The sequence below is a fragment of the Stegostoma tigrinum genome, chromosome 9, assembly GCF_030684315.1.
Source record: "Stegostoma tigrinum isolate sSteTig4 chromosome 9, sSteTig4.hap1, whole genome shotgun sequence".
In the NCBI taxonomy this organism is placed as follows: Eukaryota; Metazoa; Chordata; class Chondrichthyes; order Orectolobiformes; family Stegostomatidae; genus Stegostoma; species Stegostoma tigrinum.
The window spans coordinates 34,944,651-34,962,504 of NC_081362.1; the positions used below are offsets into that span (position 1 = coordinate 34,944,651).

Consider the following 17,854-nt stretch of genomic DNA (forward strand, 5'->3'; position numbering starts at 1 on the left):
AAATGTGTAATTACTTAGATGCATTGTTCAGATGTTGAACTTAAGTCTCTTTATTTCCATAGTAGCAAGACTTTCCGAACTGGCGTGAAAATGTGCTTTAGTAATACTGTGTTAAAGGCTGATATATTAAGTTAACCAAGCATACTGTATGATATTTAGGGAAGTAGTATATTGAGCAATGGCTTTTAATTGTAGATTGTACGTTTGCAGTATAGACTATTTAAAGCAAAATGCTTCTTGGCCATGTTGAAATTAATCATAACAATGAGAAGTACTTTAGCAACAAAACATTTAACAGCATGTTTCTTCATGCCCTTGAAATTAAGCTGTTGATATGTAACATGCAGCATTTCCTTAGTTGAAAGGATATTTTAAAATTAGCTTGGTGCTCATAAAATCAGTGTTTCCAATGCTGAGTGATATTTGCATATGCCAGCATCAGTCAGGAAATTGTAGCTCTGATTCCTTATCCAATTAAATTAATCAATGGGAAATCCAGAGCTACAGATTGCACTTCAATAGTTTGTAATTGTTTCCTTATCTGTCTGCAGAGGCTGATCAATTGGCAGAATTGAGTTTAGATGGGAAAACTGACAGCTTCATTAGATTCATAAGAGTTCCAGAAAAACATCAAAATTTGAATTTCCTTTCAGAATTGAATAAGCACATATACATATAGGAAACTACAAATACATAAAACTAGATTCAAAATAGAACATGCTGTCAATGTTGGATTAGATCAGTTGAGATCAATAAGAAATAGTTAATGATAGAGTGCTGATGAAGGGTTTTAATCCAGAAAGACTATCCCATTGATTTACATTTCTAGCATTTTGCTTTTATTTGAATAAGGGATGTATCCTTTGAGTGATAAGTACCTTCTCACAGAAGTATTTTGCGACAACTTTCATTATCTTTTCCAATTAAGATTTGTTTTTGTGCTGATGACCTGGTAAATGAATCAAGTTTTCTTTGTGTGTTCAGTTGATTGTAGTTTCACAGTAAGCTCACAAAGTGAACCAAATCTAAATTCTGAAAGCATTTAAGTGAATTTCCACTTCCATTATGAAGGTACGTAGCTACTTGTGATTAGTTAATATCATTGCTAAAGTAAAATCCAAAGGAATCCCATTAGAACTTTCTACAACATTGGTAATAATTGTCAAGCAGCGTATCATCAGACAGAAATGATATTTTACATTGATTTACAGAAATTCAATTTCTCAATTTCTCAAAATTCTCATTTTCTATTTACTCAATTTTGCATTTCAATGGAAGAGTCTTCTGGGATGGAATGGGATCTGGTAATCGTTCCCACAGAAAGTGATTCACTGGACTCCTTAGCCATTAAAGAAGGTACTGTCTGGTTGTGGCTGTTTCTCTTTCTAACTGCATTATTTACATTCTATACCCTGTCTTGTGAATCCCTATGAGGTATAGAGATAGAACTGCAGAATCATAGAAATGATACAGCTCAGAGGAGGCCAATCGGCCCATCTTGTCCATGCTGACACAAAGACACCTTCAAGGCCTTTTCTAATTCCCTCTTCCTGGCTATGGCCCATAGCCCTGCAGCTTACAGCACTTTAAGTGTAGGTTCAGGAACTTTTAAAAAGAGTTTAAGGTATCAAGTGAAACAGGTTTCTCCTGTCTACTGTATCTCTACCCCTCAAAATTTTGTATACCTCAAACAGCTTGCTCTGTTCCAAGAAAAACAATCACAACCCCTCTAACCTCTCTCCATAGCCACAATTCTCTAGTTGCAGCAATATTCAAGTAAATCTTCTTTGCACTCTAACCAAAGCAATTATGTCCTTCCTGTAGTATAGTACAGGAACATACAGTACTTCAGTTATGGCCTCACAAGTGTCTAATATAGTTTCATCATTATATCCCTACTTTAGTATTCTATACCTCTGCCAATGAAGGACAGCATTCCATATGCTGCCTTTACACCTTATTTCCCCATACTGCTACCTTTAGGGACTGTGCACTTGCATACCAAGATCTATCACTTCATCTACCACTCTCAGTATGTTCCAGTTTGTGTATTACCTTTTATGGTTTGACCTCCCTTTAATGCATTAACTTGCACTTACCCAAGTTGAACTCTGTCTGCCACTTTCCTGCCCAAACTATACTCTTTATTGCTTCTTACTAAGCCAATGTGGGATTGAATTTAACTCATTACCTTGTATCCCCTGAACTTTTACATTTTTGACCAGTCTGTCAAGTGGGACCTTGTCAAATGTCTTACTAAAATTTATGTCTGCAACATCCACTGCACAACCCTCCTCGATTCTCCCTGTCACTTCCTTGAAGAATTCAATCAAATTTGTAAAACATGACCTTCCCTCAGCAAAGCCATGGAGACCTCCCTGACAAATCCATGCGTTTCTGAGAGATAATTTACTTGATCTATCAGGATTCATTTGCCCATCACCAAAATTGTTTGGCATTTTGTTTGCCTAAAATTGTTTGGCATTTCCTTTCTACCCTTTATAAACAACAGAGCTGCATTTGAATTCCTTTAGACCTATGGCACTTCACCTGAGTCAAGTGAAGATCGAAAAATGATCCTCGGAGCATCTGCAATTTCCTTCCTGACCACCTTCAACATCAAGGGGAGCAATCCATCTGGCCCTGGCAGCTTATCCACTTCAAAAATTTGAATTGCTCCCTCACTTCCTCTCTCACTATAGTTATTTTATCCAATATTTCATACTGCTCCTTGTGGATTACCACAGAGACAGAAAATTCATTTAAAATTCTTCCCAGATCCTCTGCATCTTCACACAAGTTCCCTTCTTCATCTCTGTTAGGTCTCCCTTTTTCCTTCACTATCCTTTTGCTCTTTATATTACAGGTAAAACATCTTAGGGTTATCCCTTATCTTGCTTGTTAATATTGTTTCATGTCCTGTCTTTTGTTTCCTTACTCCTTTTTTTAAAGCTTGATCCCTGTACTTTCTATATTTCTCTAAGCTATCTTGACTTTTTTTTCGTGTGTTTGATTACCATCAGCTTAGTTTTTTCTATTTAATCTTGCCCTGTATTTTTTGAAAATTGTGGGGGTCTAGTTTTGGCAGTACTGTCCTTTTCTTGGAGGGAACATGCCTGCCTTTGTCCGAAGTATTTCACTTTTTAGCCTCTCCCCTGGTTTACCACTGATTCATCCTTTAGCAGTTCTGTCCCGTCCACCTCAACCACATCACTTCTCAGTTTTGTAAAGTTTTCCTTTCCCCAGTTAAAAACTTTTATTCCTGAATTATCTCTGTCCTTTTCCATAATACTAAATTTAACTGAATTGTGGCCACTATGCATGATATGGTCACTCACTTTCACTTTTCGGTTGCCCATCTTCATTTCTGAAAACTAAATCCAGAATTGGATCTGTTTTCTGTTGGGCTTGTCACGTATTGTTTGAAAATGTTTTCCTGGTTAGGCACGTATGGAATACTGCATTCAGTTCTGGTCTTCCTGCTACAGGAAAGTTGTTAAACTTATAAAGGGTTCAGAAAATATTTACAAGAATGTTGCGGGGTTTGGAGAGATTGACCTAAAGGAAGAAGCTGAATAGGCTGGGGCTATTTTCTCTGGAGCATCAGAGGCTGAAGAGTGACCTTATTTACGTTTATAAAATCGTGAGGGGCATGGACTGGGTGAATAGTTAAGGCCTTTCCCTCAGGGTAGGGGATTCCAAAATTAGAGATCATATGTTTAAGGTGAGAGGGGAAAGACTTTAAAAGGACCTGAAGGACAAATTCTTCTCACAGAAGGTGGTGTATGTACAGAATGAACTGCCTGAGGAAGTGGTGGAGGCTGGTATAATGACAACAACTAAAAGGCATCTGTATGGGTACATGAATAGGCTTAGATGGATATGGGCCAAATGCCAGCAAATGGGATTAAATTAATTTAGGTTATGTGGTCGGCATGGACAAGTTGGATTGAAGGGTACGTTCCTGTGCTGTACGTCTGTCTTTACACAGAAAATGAATATTTCACACTCAATGTGCATTGTGTTTTTTGAAACCCAGTTGATATTGAGATTCTTAAAGTCCCTTACTATTTTTGCTCCCTTATTCCTACAGGTGGAAACTTGTCTGCGTATATGTTCATCTCTCTCCCTCCCTTCACTGGGAGTCTGTTGTAAATTGTGAATACTTGACTGCCTCTAATTTATTCCAAAGCTCAACCCATAAAGTCTCATTCATTAACTCATTTAGTGCATCATTCCTTGTCACAAATGTGATTTGCCAACCCCAGCTCTCTTTTTTTGGCACCCACTCTATCCTGTCTGAAAACTCTAAATCTCAGGATATTGAGCTGCCAAATTTGCCCCTCCTTTAGGTAGATTTCTATTGTAGAATGGCATTATGCTGCCATGTATCTATCTGTGGTGTTAATCTTTCTGCCTTGTTTGTAAAACTCCTTACATTGCAATATAAACAGCTCAGCCCCATCAATTTCCTTTGCTTTCAAATGCTCATTTCTTTTGCCTTTGAATTGCTGACTACAGCATTAACAAATGCTCTACCTCCCATACCTGATCTGAATCTGACCCATCTAAGCCTACATTTGGCTTCAAATCCACTGCAGAATATGTTTAAAGCCTCTTTAATTGGAACTGGCAAAAGCCTCCATGAGGATATTTGTTCCAGCTCTGCCCAGGTACCCCCTGTCAGGTTTTTACAGGTCCCATATTCCCCAGAAACAGTCCTAATGCCTCAGGAATCTGAATACCTTCCTGATTCCTCATTTCTCCACTCATACATTCATCTGCTCTGTCCTCTTATTCCTGCTTTCACTAACATGCTTCGAACATGTTTGAGGTGAAAGACAAAATGTCTTTTTTTTTTCCTCCTCAGACTGCTTTTAGTACTGCATCAAAATAGTTGAAGTTAGCAAGTACCAGATAAATAATGTGGAACTGCATTAGAATGGCTTGTGAAGATTAACTGGGAAAAAATATTGATTGCTAGCAGTCATGAAATCTGTTATCTTGCTGGTGGTTGCCATTCATCCTTATAATGTTAACTAATTGACATTCCTCATTTGCACAAGTCCTTCTGTTTTCTGGTTTGTGTGAATGTTTTCCGCTTCTCTTGGAATTAGCACACTGTAAAATGGGAAAGTTCTACATAAAAACACGTGTGTCAACCAGAAGGGAATGCAGAGGTTCACCTGCACATCTGCCAATGTGGTATACTGCATCCATCGCACCCGGTGTGGCTCCCTCTACATTGGGGAAACCAAGCGGAGGCTTGGGGACCGCTTTGCAGAACACCTCCGCTCGGTTCACAATAAATAACTGCACCTCCCAGTCGCAAACCATTTCCACTCCCCCTCCCATTCTTTAGATGACATGTCCATCATGGGCCTCCTGCAGTGCCACAATGATGCCACCCGAAGGTTGCAGGAACGGCAACTCACATTCCGCTTGGGAACCCTGCAGCCCAATGGTATCAATGTGGACTTCACCAGCTTCAAAATCTCCCCTTCCCCCACCGCATCCCAAAACCAGCCCAGTTCGTCCCCTCCCCCCACTGCACCACACAACCAGCCCAGCTCTTCCCCTCCACCCACTGCATCCCAAAACCAGTCCAGCCTGTCTCTGCCTCCCTAACCTGTTCTTCCTCTCACCCATCCCTTCCTCCCACCCCAAGCCGCACCTCCATCTCCTACCTACTAACTTCATCCCACCTCCTTGACCTGCCCGTCTTCCCTGGACTGACCTATCCCCTCCCCACCTCCCCACCTATACTCTCCTCTCCACCTATCTTCTTTTCTCTCCATCTTTGGTCCGCCTCCCCCTCTCTCCCTATTTATTCCAGAACCCTCACCCCATCTCCCTCTCTGATGAAGGGTCTAGGCCCGAAACGTCAGCTTTTGTGCTCCTGAGATGCTGCTTGGCCTGCTGTGCTCATCCAGCTTCACACTTTATTATCTGGGAATGAATGTGTTTCAGATGTAGTTCATCTAGCCAAAAGATCTGTCTGCTCACTTAATGTGCCAACAAGTAAGTTGTACTTACAGCACATCGGAATTGAAACCTCAAAAAATCAGGTTTGGTGACATGTTTTTAGGTAGTCTAAGACTGTATAGGGCTATATTAGGTTCAAGGGGATCATATTTTGCCCTTGGTATATTTCATGAAATATTTGCTGCAAGATAATGACAGGCTAATCAGTTCAGATGTTGAAACTAAGAGTGGGCCATAGCCAGACACTTCATAAGGATAAAACAAAAACGCCAGGAAACATGAGAAATTATAGGTAAGTGGAACCCATTGAATCTAACCAGCTCACCACTTTCAACATCCAGTCTTATTTATACTGACAGGGTCTTCATACAAAAAAATTAATTTGAGAAAAGAATATACTTTTCTTACAGGAAAAAATGTAGTCTGTTTCTCTTGAAGTGACCTATGATGAGGGACAACACAGAACCTCCAGTGGGTTAGTGGCCAAGCTGTGTTCCTATTGTCTCGTGCAAAATGTTCCAGGATTAATATCAGTTTAAAAATGACTACACTACTCCTTCATTATCCAGGCAACTTGTATTGTCCACACTTTTTAGGGGAGCAGCACAGTGGCTCAATGGTTAGCACTGCTGTCTTCCAGTACCAGGGACCCATGTTCGATTCCACTCTTGGGAGACTGTTTAGAGTTTGCACCTTCTGCCCGTGTTTGTGTGAATTTCCTCCAGGGTGCTCCGACTTCCTCCCACAGTCCAAAGATGTGCAAGTTACGTGGATAGGCCATGCTAAATTGCCCATAGTGTCCAGGGAGAAGTAGGCTAGGTGGATTAGCCATAGCAAATGCAGGGTTACAGGGATAGGGTGGGATGCCTCTTCGGAGTCCAAGTGTGAACTTGATGGGCCGAGTGATTCCACACTGTAGGGATTCTATTAAACATACTTTTGTTACAATGGAATTTTATAAGTCCATATTTTTCCAAAAGAGTGAATCCTATCCCTCAGAATATTCTCCAATAATTTCCCTACCACTCGCAAGGCTCACTGGCCTGTAATTTCTCAGATTAGGCCCTCTTGTCTTCTTAAACAATGGAACACCATTAGCTATTCTCCAAACTTCTGGGATCTCTCCAGTGACTGAAAAGGATACAATGATTTCATGCAAGAGCCCAGCAATTTCCTTATCTGCATCCCTCAACATTCTGGGAAAGATCCCACCAGATCTTGGGAACTTGTCAAATTAAGGTTTTTATAAACTCTCAACATCACCACCTTTTTTTTATTGATATGCCCTAGAATATCAACACACCCCACCCGAGACTCACCATCCATCATGTCCTTATCCTTTGTGAATACCGATGCAAAGTATTTGTTCAGGACCTCACACCCACTTCCTCTGGGTCTACCCATAAATTCCATCATTTGCCCTTGAGTGAACCTACCTCTCCCTGACGACCCTCTTACACCTTAAGTATAAAATTCATCGGGATTTACCTTAATCCTGTTTACCAAAGGCCATTGATGACCCCTTTTAGCCCTCCTAGTTCCTTGATTGAGTTCTTTCCTACTTTTTTTTATTCTTTCAGAGTTCTGTCTGACTTCAGTTTCCTAAATCTTACTTCTATCTCCTTTTTCTTTTTCACCAAGCTCACAATTACTCTTGTCTTCCAAGGTTCCTGAATCTTGCCATCATTCACTTTCACAAACATGCTGGTGCTGAACTCTAATCAACTGGCCTTTAGAAGATTCCCACATGCCAGATGTGGATTTACCCTCAAATAACAGTCCCCAATTTTTATTCCCCGGTTGCTGTCTATTGTTGTTGTAATTAGCCTTCTCCCAATTTGGTACTTACACCTAAGGGCTACATCTGTCCTTAGCCATAAGTAATTCAAAAAGTACGGAATTATGCTCACTGATCCTGAACTACTCACCTGGCTACGCTTGCTTGCCAATGCCAGGTCTATTATGGAGCCGTTACTAGTTGGACTACTTACATATTATTTCAAAAAGCCTTCCTGGAAGCTTGTAACAAACTCCTGCATGCCCCCAACCTCACCTGTCCACTCTCAAGACCCCTACCCCCCCGACACCCCCATTCAAGACCGTGGCACTAAGTGAGCACCAGTCAATGGAGCGGAACTTATAATCAATCACCACAGCAATCCTGTTGTTTTTACATTTTTCGACATATCTGCAATGCGGAGCTGCTGGCATTGGACTGGGGTGGACAAAGCCAGATGTCACATGACACCAGGTTATCATCCAACAGATTTATTTGAAATCACAAGCTTTCAGAGTGTAGCCCCTTCATCAGGTGCAGTGAGAGAGAAGCACACAGAACGCAGAATTTATGGGCCGAGAGATCAAAAGATCGTATAAATGGTCTGTCTGTAGTGTGGAATAAGAAATCTCTGCAGGTGATCAAAAGTGTCAGATGGCGTAGGTAAAGTGTCAGTAGCTGAATAATAAGTGAAGGGATAATTTATAATCTGATTAAATGAGGCAGAGAGATAATTACAAAAAAATTAAAATAAAATGGTGCTGGAGACAAACCAAATTACTTTAATAACATGATGGGTTTATGAGTCACATTCTGAGAGTCTAAGTCAAAGTAATAAGTAATCCAAAACTGTACAAACCAGTTAAGATAGAGAGAACATAACAATTTATCAAGGTGTTGGTGTCAAAACAGGATAATAAGGAACATCTTACAGATACGGAAGAGTGTGGTGGGGCCACATGTCGTACAATATGAACCCAAGAACACAGCTGAGGCCATCTTCAAGGGTAGGGAACTTAGCTATCAGTTTCTGCTCGGCAATTCTGCATTGCTGTGCATCTCGAAGGCAGCCTTGGAGCACGCTTACCTGAAGATTTGGAGGCTGAATTCCTTTGGACTGGAGCTGAGGGGTCACTGAAACAACTACATAGTGACATCAATAGGTTTCACCCCACCATCAGACTAACCAAGGACCACTGTTCAGAATTGGTCTCATTCTTGGACACACACATCTCCATCAAGGACAGACACCTCAGTGCCTCACTGTACTGCAAGGCAAGATAACCTCAAGATGCTGCACTTCTCTAGCTTCCACCCTAAACATATTGAAGCCATCCCCTACAGACAAGCCCTGTGCATACACAGGATCTGCCCAGATGACAAGGAACGCGACAGACATCTAAAGATTTTGAAAGATGCCCTCATAAGACCAGGATACGATGCTCAACTCATCGCTTGCCAGTTCCTACATGCCACAGCGAAAAACCACAATAATCTACTCAGAAGACAGACACAGGAGACGACTGATAAAGTGCAGTACTTCCCTGAAGGGGAGAAACTATACCATGTTCTTCACAGCCTTCAATATGTCATCGATGATGATGAACATCTATCTAAGATCTTCCCTATGCCTCCATTTCTTGTCTTCAAACAACTGCCAAACCTTTAACAGACCATTGTTTGCAGCAACTAACCAGCCTTATGGACAACATTGATCACAATACAACACAATTCTGCCATGGTAACCTCTGCAAGACTTGCCAGATCTTCAACATGGACACTACTATCACGTGGGATCACCACCCAACATGTGCACGGCAGATTCTAATGTGACTCTGCCAACATTGTCCATCTCATACACGGCAGGCAACAATGCCCTGAGGCGAGACAATGCAGATGCTCTGACAACAGATGAGTGGACATTGCGCAGCAAGTGGCAGACAGGAATCTTCCCTTCCAGGTGGAGAGCACTTCAGCGGTCAAGGACATTCAGCATCTGATCTTTGGATAAGCATCCTCCAAAGTGGACTTCGAGATACACGGCAATGCAGAATTGCCGAGCAGAAGCTGATAGCCAAGTTCTGTTCCCATGAAGGCTATCTCAACCGTGATCTTGGGTTTATGTTGCATTACATGTGACCTTACCACTCTGTTGTGTACCTGTAAAATCTCCCTTGCTGCCCTGTTTCGACACCATCACCTTGACAAATTATTATGGCCTCTCTGCCTTAATTAGTTTGTACAGTGTTGAATTACTTATTACTTTAGTTAGACTGTCGGCATGTCACTCTTATACCATTCATGTTATTCTTGTCATTTGGTTTGACTCCAGCATCACCTTATTTTTAATACAATTGTAATTAACTCTCTGCCTCATTTATTTGGATTATAGGTTATCTCTTCACTTGTTATTCAGTCGTTGATACTTTACTCGCACCGTCTGACACTTTTGATCACCTGCAGAGACTTATTGTTCTAAACTACACACAGACCACTTGTATGACCTTCTGATCTCTCTGCACATCAATTCTGTTTTCTGTGTGCTTCTTTCTCACTTCACCTGATGAAAGGGCTACAGTCCAAAAGCCTGTGATTTCAAACAAACTTTTTGAACTATAACCTGGTGTTTTGTGACTTCTGACTTTGTACACATAGCTGTTTAGCAATCGTTCGCTATTTTGGGAAGCCTGAATAAAATCCCATCAAAGTGATTGCACCTTTTCTGCCCTGAGCTCTACCCTCATGGCCTCACCGGATGCACCCTCCTAAGTGTCCTTCCTCAATACAGCTGTGATATCCTCTCTTATCAGTAATGGAACTTCCCATCTCTTCTACATCCCTCTGTATCTTGCCTGAAGCATCCAAGTCCCAGAATATTATGCTGCCAGTCTTGTCCCCGTCTGAACTCAGTCTCCATAACAGCTACAATATTGTGGTTACATGTGTTGATCCAAGCTCTAAGTTCATTTGCCTTACAAAGAAACAAAGAAACCTACAGCACAGGAACAGGCCCTTTGGCCCTCCAAGCCTACGCCAATCAAGATCCTCTGTCTAACCTGTCATCTATTTTCTAACGGTCTGTGTCCATTTGCTCCCTGCCCATCCATGTACCTGTCCAAATATATCTTAAAAGACGCTAACGTGTCTGCGTCTACCACCTCCGCTGGCAACGCATTCCAGGCGCCCACCATCCTCTCTGTAAAGAACTTGCCACGCATATCTCCCTTAAACATTCCTCCTCTCACTTCGAACTCATGACCCCTAGTAATTGAGTCCCCCACTCTGGGGGGGGGAAAAGCTTTTTGCTATCCACTCTGTCTATACCCCTCATGATTTTGTAGACCTCAATCAGGTCCCCCTTCAATCTCCGTCTTTCTAACGAAGATAATTCTAATCTATTCAACCTCTCTTGATAGCTAGCACCCTCCATACCAGGCAACATCCTGGTGAGAGATAATGGGAACTGCAGATGCTGGAGAATCCAAGATAATAAAGTGTGAAGCTGGATGAACACAGCAGGCCAAGCAGCATCTCACGAGCACTGTGCTCCTGAGATGCTGCTTGGCCTACTGTGTTCATCCAGCTTCACACTTTATTATCTAACATCCTGGTGAACCTCCTCTGCACCATGCCCAAAGCATCCACATCCTTTTGGTAATGTGGTGACCAGAACTGTACACAGTACTCCAAATGTGGCCGAACCATAGTCCTATACAACTGCAACATGACCTGCCAACTCTTGTACTCAATACCACACCCAATGAAGGAAAGCCTGCCATATGCCGCCTTGACCACCCTATTGACCTGCGTTGTCACCTTCAGGGAACAATGGACCTGAACACCCAGATCCCTTTGTTCATCAATTTTCCCTAGGACTTTTCCATTTACTGTATAGTTCGCCCTTGAATTTGATCTTCCAAAATGCATCACCTCGCATTTGCCCAGATTGAACTCCATCTGCCATTTATCTGCCCAACTCTCCAGTCTATCTATATTCTGCTGTAATTTCTGACAGTCCCCTTCACTATCAGCTACTCCACCAATCTTAGTGTCATTAGCAAACTTGCTGATCAGACCACCTACACCTTCCTCCAGATCATTTACAAATATCACAAACAACAGTGGTCCCAGCACAGATCCGTGTGGAACACCACTGGTTACAGGTCTCCAATTTGAGAAACTCCTTTATACTACTACCGTCTGTCTCCTGTTGCCCAGCCAGTTTTTTTATCCATCTAGCTATCACACCCTGGACCCCAAGTGACTTTACTTTCTCCATCAGCCTGCCATGGGGAACCTTATCAAATGCCTTACTAAAGTCCATGTCTATGACATCTACAGCCTTTCCCTCATCAATCAACTTTGTCACATCCTCAAAGAATTCTATTAAGTTGGTAAGACATGACCTTCCCTGTACAAAACCATGTTGCCTATCACTGATAAGCCCATTTTCTTCCAAATGGGAATAGATCCTATCCCTCAGTATCTTCTCCAGTAGCTTCCCTACCACTGGCGTCAGGCTCACCAGTCGATAATTACCTGGATTATCCTTGCTGCCCTTTTTAAACAAGGGGACAACATTAGCAAGTCTCCAGTCCTTGGGGACCTCACCCGTGTCTAAGGACACTGCAAAGATATCCGTTAGGGCCCCGGCTATTTCCTGTCTCACTTTCCTCAGGGATAGATCCCATCCGGACCTGGGGACTTGTCCACCTTCATGTCTCTTAGGATACCTAACACTTCCTCCTTCCTTTTATGTCAACTTGACCTAGACTAAGCAAACATCTATCCCTAACCTCAACATCCGTCATGTCCCTTTCCTTGATGAATACTGAAGCAAAGTACTGTTAAGAATGTCACCCATTTTTCTCTGAATCAGCACATAACTTTCCTTCTTTTTCTGTAAGTGGCCCAATCCTTTCTCGAGTTACCCTCTTGCTCTTTCTATATGAATAAAAGGCTTATGGGATTCTCCTTAACCATGTTTGCCAGCAATATCTCATGTCGTCTCTTAGCCCTCTTAATCCCTTTTTTCTGATTCACTCTACATTCCCGATATTCTTGCAAAGCTTCGTCTGTCTTCAGTCGCCTAGACCTCATGTATGCTTCCTTTTTTCTCTTGGCTAGTCTCACAATTTCACCTGTCATCCATGGTTCCCTAATCTTGCCTTTTCTATTCCTCATTTTCACAGGAACATGTCTCTCCTGCACGCTAATCAACCTCTCCTTAAAAGCCTCCCACATATCAAATGTGGATTTACCTTCAAACAGTTTCTCCCAATCTACATTCCTCAGATCCTGCCGAATCTTGGTATAGTCAGCCTTCTCCCAGTTTAGTACTCTTCCTTTAGGACCACTCCTATCCTTGTCCATGAGTATTGTAAAACTTACGGAATTGTGGTCGCTATTTCCAAAGTAGTCCCCTACTGTAATATCAACCACCTGGCGGGGTTCATTCCCCAGCACCAAGTCCAGTATGGCCCTTTCCCGAGTTGGACTACATACATACTGCTCCAGAAAACCCTCCTGGACACACCTTACAAATTCTGCTTCATCTTGACCTCTAATACTGAGTGAATCTCAGTCAATGTTGGGAAAATTAAAATCTCCCATCACCACCACCCTGTTTCTCCTACACCTTTCCATTATCTGTTTACATATTTGTACCTCTATCTCATGCTCACTGTTGGGAGGCCTGTAGTACAGCTCCAGCATTGTTACTACATCCTTCCTATTTCTGAGGTATACCCAAACTGCCTCACTGCTTGAGTCTTCCATGGGGCCCTCCTTCAGTGCGGCTGTGATGTCGTCTTTGACCATTACTGCAACTCCTCCACCCCTTTTCCCTCCCTCTCTATCCCGCCTGAAGCATCGATATCCTGGGACAACTAGTTGCCAGTCATGCCCTTCCATCATCCAAGTCTCAGTAATAGCAATAACATCATACTCCCAGGTACCGATCCAAGTCCTAAGCTCATCTGCCTTGTCTACTACACTTCTTGCATTAAAACAAATGCACCTCAGACCACCTGTCCCTTTGTGTTCATCATCTGCTTCCCGACTACTATTCCCTTTAGTCACACTGACTCCATTATCTAGTTCCCTACAGGCTTTCGTTTCTATCTCTTTTCTGTCCACTATTTGGTTCCCATCCCCCTGCCACATCAGTTTAAACCCTCCCCCACAGCATTAGCAAAAGCACCCCCAAGGACATTGGTTCCAGTCCGGTTCAGGTGTAGACCGTCCAATTTGTAATAGTCCCACCTTCCCCAGAACCGTTTCCAATGTCCCAAAAATCTGAACCCCTCCCTCCTACACCATCTCTCAAGCCACGCATTCATCCTAGCTATTCTTTCATTTCTGCACTGACTAGCACGTGACACTGGTAGCAATCCTGAGATTACTACTTTTGAGGTCCTACTTTTTAACTTGGCTCCTAACTCCCTAAATTCTGCTCGTAGGACCTCATCCCATTTTCTGCCTATATCGTTGGTGCCTATATGTACCACGACAACTGGCTGTCGTACTCCTCACATTTAAACAAATGTACCTGACATCGCCAGTACTGCCATGTTTACTAATCTCTCTGTCTCTTCCTCCTCTTAGCCTAATGGCCCTCGTCTCTGACTCCTCCTTGACCTACTGCACTGCCCCTCCAGTGTACACCCTCAGGGCACTAGCAAACCACCTGCCAAGAAATTGGTGCCCTTACAGTTTAGCTGCAATCTGTTCTTGTACAGGTCTGACAAACTCTGGAAGATGTCCCAATGATCCACATACCTGAAGCCCTCCCTCCTAAACCAGCTCTTAGCCACATATTTACCTATATTACCTTCCTATTCCTAGTCTCACTGACATGTGACATAGGAAGTAATCCTGAGATTACAATTCTGAAGGTCCTGCTTTTCAATTTTCTGCCTAACTTCCTGAACTCCCTTTCCAGGACCTCATCTCTCTTTCTGCCTGTGACATTAGTACTAATATGGATCATAATTTTTGGCTGCGTACTGTTCCTCATCAGAATACCTTATGCCCACTTAAAAACATCTTTGTCTCCCTGGTGCCAGGATCAATGCACCATTCTGGAGACAGCAACTCTTATTCCACTTGGGAACCTTGCAGCCCAATGGTATCAATGTGGACTTCACAAGCTTCAAAATCTGCCCTCCCCCTACCGCATCCCAAAACCAGCCCAGCTCGTTCCCGCCTCCCTAACCTGTCCTTCCTCCACCTATCCCCTCCTCCCACCTCAAGCCCCACCCCCATCTCCTACCTACTAAACTCATGCCCCTTGACCTGTCCATCCTCCTTGGACCTACCTTCTCCCTACCTCCCCACCTCCACTCACCTTTACTGGCTCCATCTCCCCCTCTTTGACCTGTCTGTCTCCTCCACCTATCTTCTCCTCTATCCATTTTCTGTCCGCCTCCCCCTCTCTCCCTACTTATATCAGAAACCCTTTCCCCTCCCCCATTTTTGAAGAAGGGTGTAGGCCTGAAACATCAGCCTTCATGCTCTTCTGCTGCTCGGCCTGCTGTGTTCGTCCAGCTCTACACCTTGTTATCTCAGATTCTCCAGAAACTGCAGTTCCTACTATCTTTGACATTAATTCATGATGCTTTTTTGGAGAGCCAGTGCAGATGCAATGGACTGAATAACTGTCCTATGACTTGATAACTTTTTTGATGTTTGTGATACCTGATTGCTGTGAGCTGTTGACGGCAGATTTGAAACCAGTGCTGACAGCTTATATTAATTCTGTGTCTTATGGTACTATAACTACATTTTTCTGTATTTTCCAAGGTTTTCAGCTGCTTACAAGTACTTTGCCAATAACAGCTGATCCTCCAACAACGACAAAACCCATTGTACGGCCATTCCACACGATTCCACAATCAGAGTTTGACATAACAGGACAGAAACGATTTGTAGGTGTGTAGTCATTTTTAAATGTTTTGCTGACAGACTCAAAGCTCCCTCGGTAACTCAATATCATGCATTCTCATCTCAGTACCAAGGTTCAACTACGTTTACTGAATTATGGTCAGCTTTTAGTGTTTTTTTTACCATGGTTAACTATTATGATCAGTTTGGTGCAATCTCAAATGGGAAATCCCCAAACTGTTAAGTTCCTGAGTGAGAAAGAATGAACTGGCTCCCCTTTCCTATTCATCCACTCCCTTGGTCAGTTTTTAAAGATTAATATAAGAAAAATCTTTTTCATTGGGCCTACTATTCTCCCAAATTCAAAATACCTTAGGGCCGCGCGGTGGCTCAGTGGTTAGCACTGCAGCCTCTCAGTGCCTGGGACCCAGGTTCGATTCCAGCCTTGGGTGACTGTCTGTTTGGAGTTTGCACATTTTCGCCATGTCTGTGTGGGCTTCCTCCAGGTGCTCCGGTTTCCTCCCACAGTCCAAAGATGTGCAGGCTAGGTGTATCGGCCGTGCTAAATTGTCCATAGTGCTCAGGGCTATGTGGGTTTTAGGGGGATGGGTCTGGGTGGGATGCTCCAAGGGGTGGTGTGGACTTGTTGGGCTGAAGAGACTGTTTCCACAACTGTAGGGAATCTAATCTAAACTTGTGCTTAAAAAGAAGCAATCTAACTAATCTTTCTTGAATTTAACAAATAGAACAAGTTTACTAAGCTATGAATCTGATAGAATTTGTTGCTGTGTAAATCAAGATGGGCTTCTGAATTGAACAGATTTTGTGGCTTAATTTGATGCTTTCACATCACATGAGGAGGGTCATTGAACTTGAGGCACTGCATACAGGTCCTCAGAGTTGGAATGCTGGCAGTCTCTAGAAGCCCTTTTGCTCCCTCTATACTTTCAAAGTGGTTGCTGATGGATAAAAGGCCTCTTCTGTTATCTACATCACCAGGGTCTCTAATGCTGTTTCCCAGGTCATGCTTTCTGTTCTCTTGTGCCATGTTGAGACTTCTTCTAAGTCAGACACTGTTCCCGAGCTGCTTCCGATGCCTGCTCCAAGAACAGACTACCCTTTTAAAAGGTTCAGACTAACTTTAAGTTATGCAGGCTTATTGTTTTGGTGCCAGCTATGAACTTTGAATCACTGCTGAAGTGTGCAGCCACTCAGCAATACATGCTGTTGTGGGTTAGCTGTACTTAATAATCTTTATACCTGTTTTAGTTCCTCATCCAATTATTGTCATGATGGAGTTCATGACACTAATCTATTGAACTTCACTTTACGCCTCTGAAAAAGAAGCTTTTATCTACCACTCAGCTTTAAAAAATTAAATAGATTAAACAGATCTCAATGGCCCCTACTACATTGCATTGATCAATATCCATGCTATAGTACTGCAACGTTAAAAATGTAGAGGTTTTAAAGATTCATTGTTGAGATGTAGTTGTCATTGGCAAGGCCACCATTTATTGGTCATCCTTAGTTCCTTGTAAGAAAGTGCATAGTGAACTTATTATACAGATGACCCAACAATGCTGCTGGATGAGGAGTTCCAGGATATAAGTATATCCCCGATTTCAATTTTCCATTGAAAGCCTCAACAACCCTTAACCACTTGAGGATGGTCCAAGGACAATATTGCTACTTGCTTAACAGGGGGATTGAGTTTAAGAGTCGTGAGATCTTGTTGCAGCTCTATGAAACTTTGGTTAGGCCACACTTGGAATACTGCATCCAGTTCTGGTCACCCTATTATAGGAAAGATGCGGATGCTTTGGAGAGGGTTCAGAGGAGGTTTACCAGGATGCTGCCTGGACTGGAGGGCTTATCTTATGAAGAGAGGGTGACTGAGCTCGGAATCTTTTCATTGGCGAAAAGGAGGAGGAGAGGGGACCTAACTGAGATATACAAGATAATGAGAGGCATAGACAGAGTTGATAGCCAGAGACTATTTCCCAGGGCAGAAAAGGCTAACACGAGGGGTCATAGTTTTAAGCTGATTGGAGGAAAGTATAGAGGGGATGTCAGAGGCGGGTTCTTTACACAGAGAGTTGTGAGAGCATGGAATGTGTTGCCAGCAGCAGTTGTGGAAGCAAGGTCATTGGGGACATTTAAGAGACTGCTGGACGTGCATATGGTCACAGAAATTTGAGGGTGCTT

The 17,854-nt window shown here is 42.7% G+C and overlaps 1 protein-coding gene across 4 annotated transcripts in view; it reads left to right on the forward strand.

Annotated features, from left to right (window-relative positions):
- The window catches only part of fndc1 (fibronectin type III domain containing 1), a 336,789-nt gene that overhangs the window by 259,886 nt on the left and 59,049 nt on the right, over nt 1–17,854 (forward strand). For all 4 annotated transcript variants that reach the window (XM_059648478.1, XM_048536000.2, XM_059648479.1 and 1 more), the window contains 2 exons: nt 1,279–1,356; nt 15,566–15,694. In XM_059648478.1, the coding sequence (XP_059504461.1) occupies nt 1,279–1,356; nt 15,566–15,694 (207 nt within the window). The remainder of the gene's footprint in view (nt 1–1,278; nt 1,357–15,565; nt 15,695–17,854) is intronic.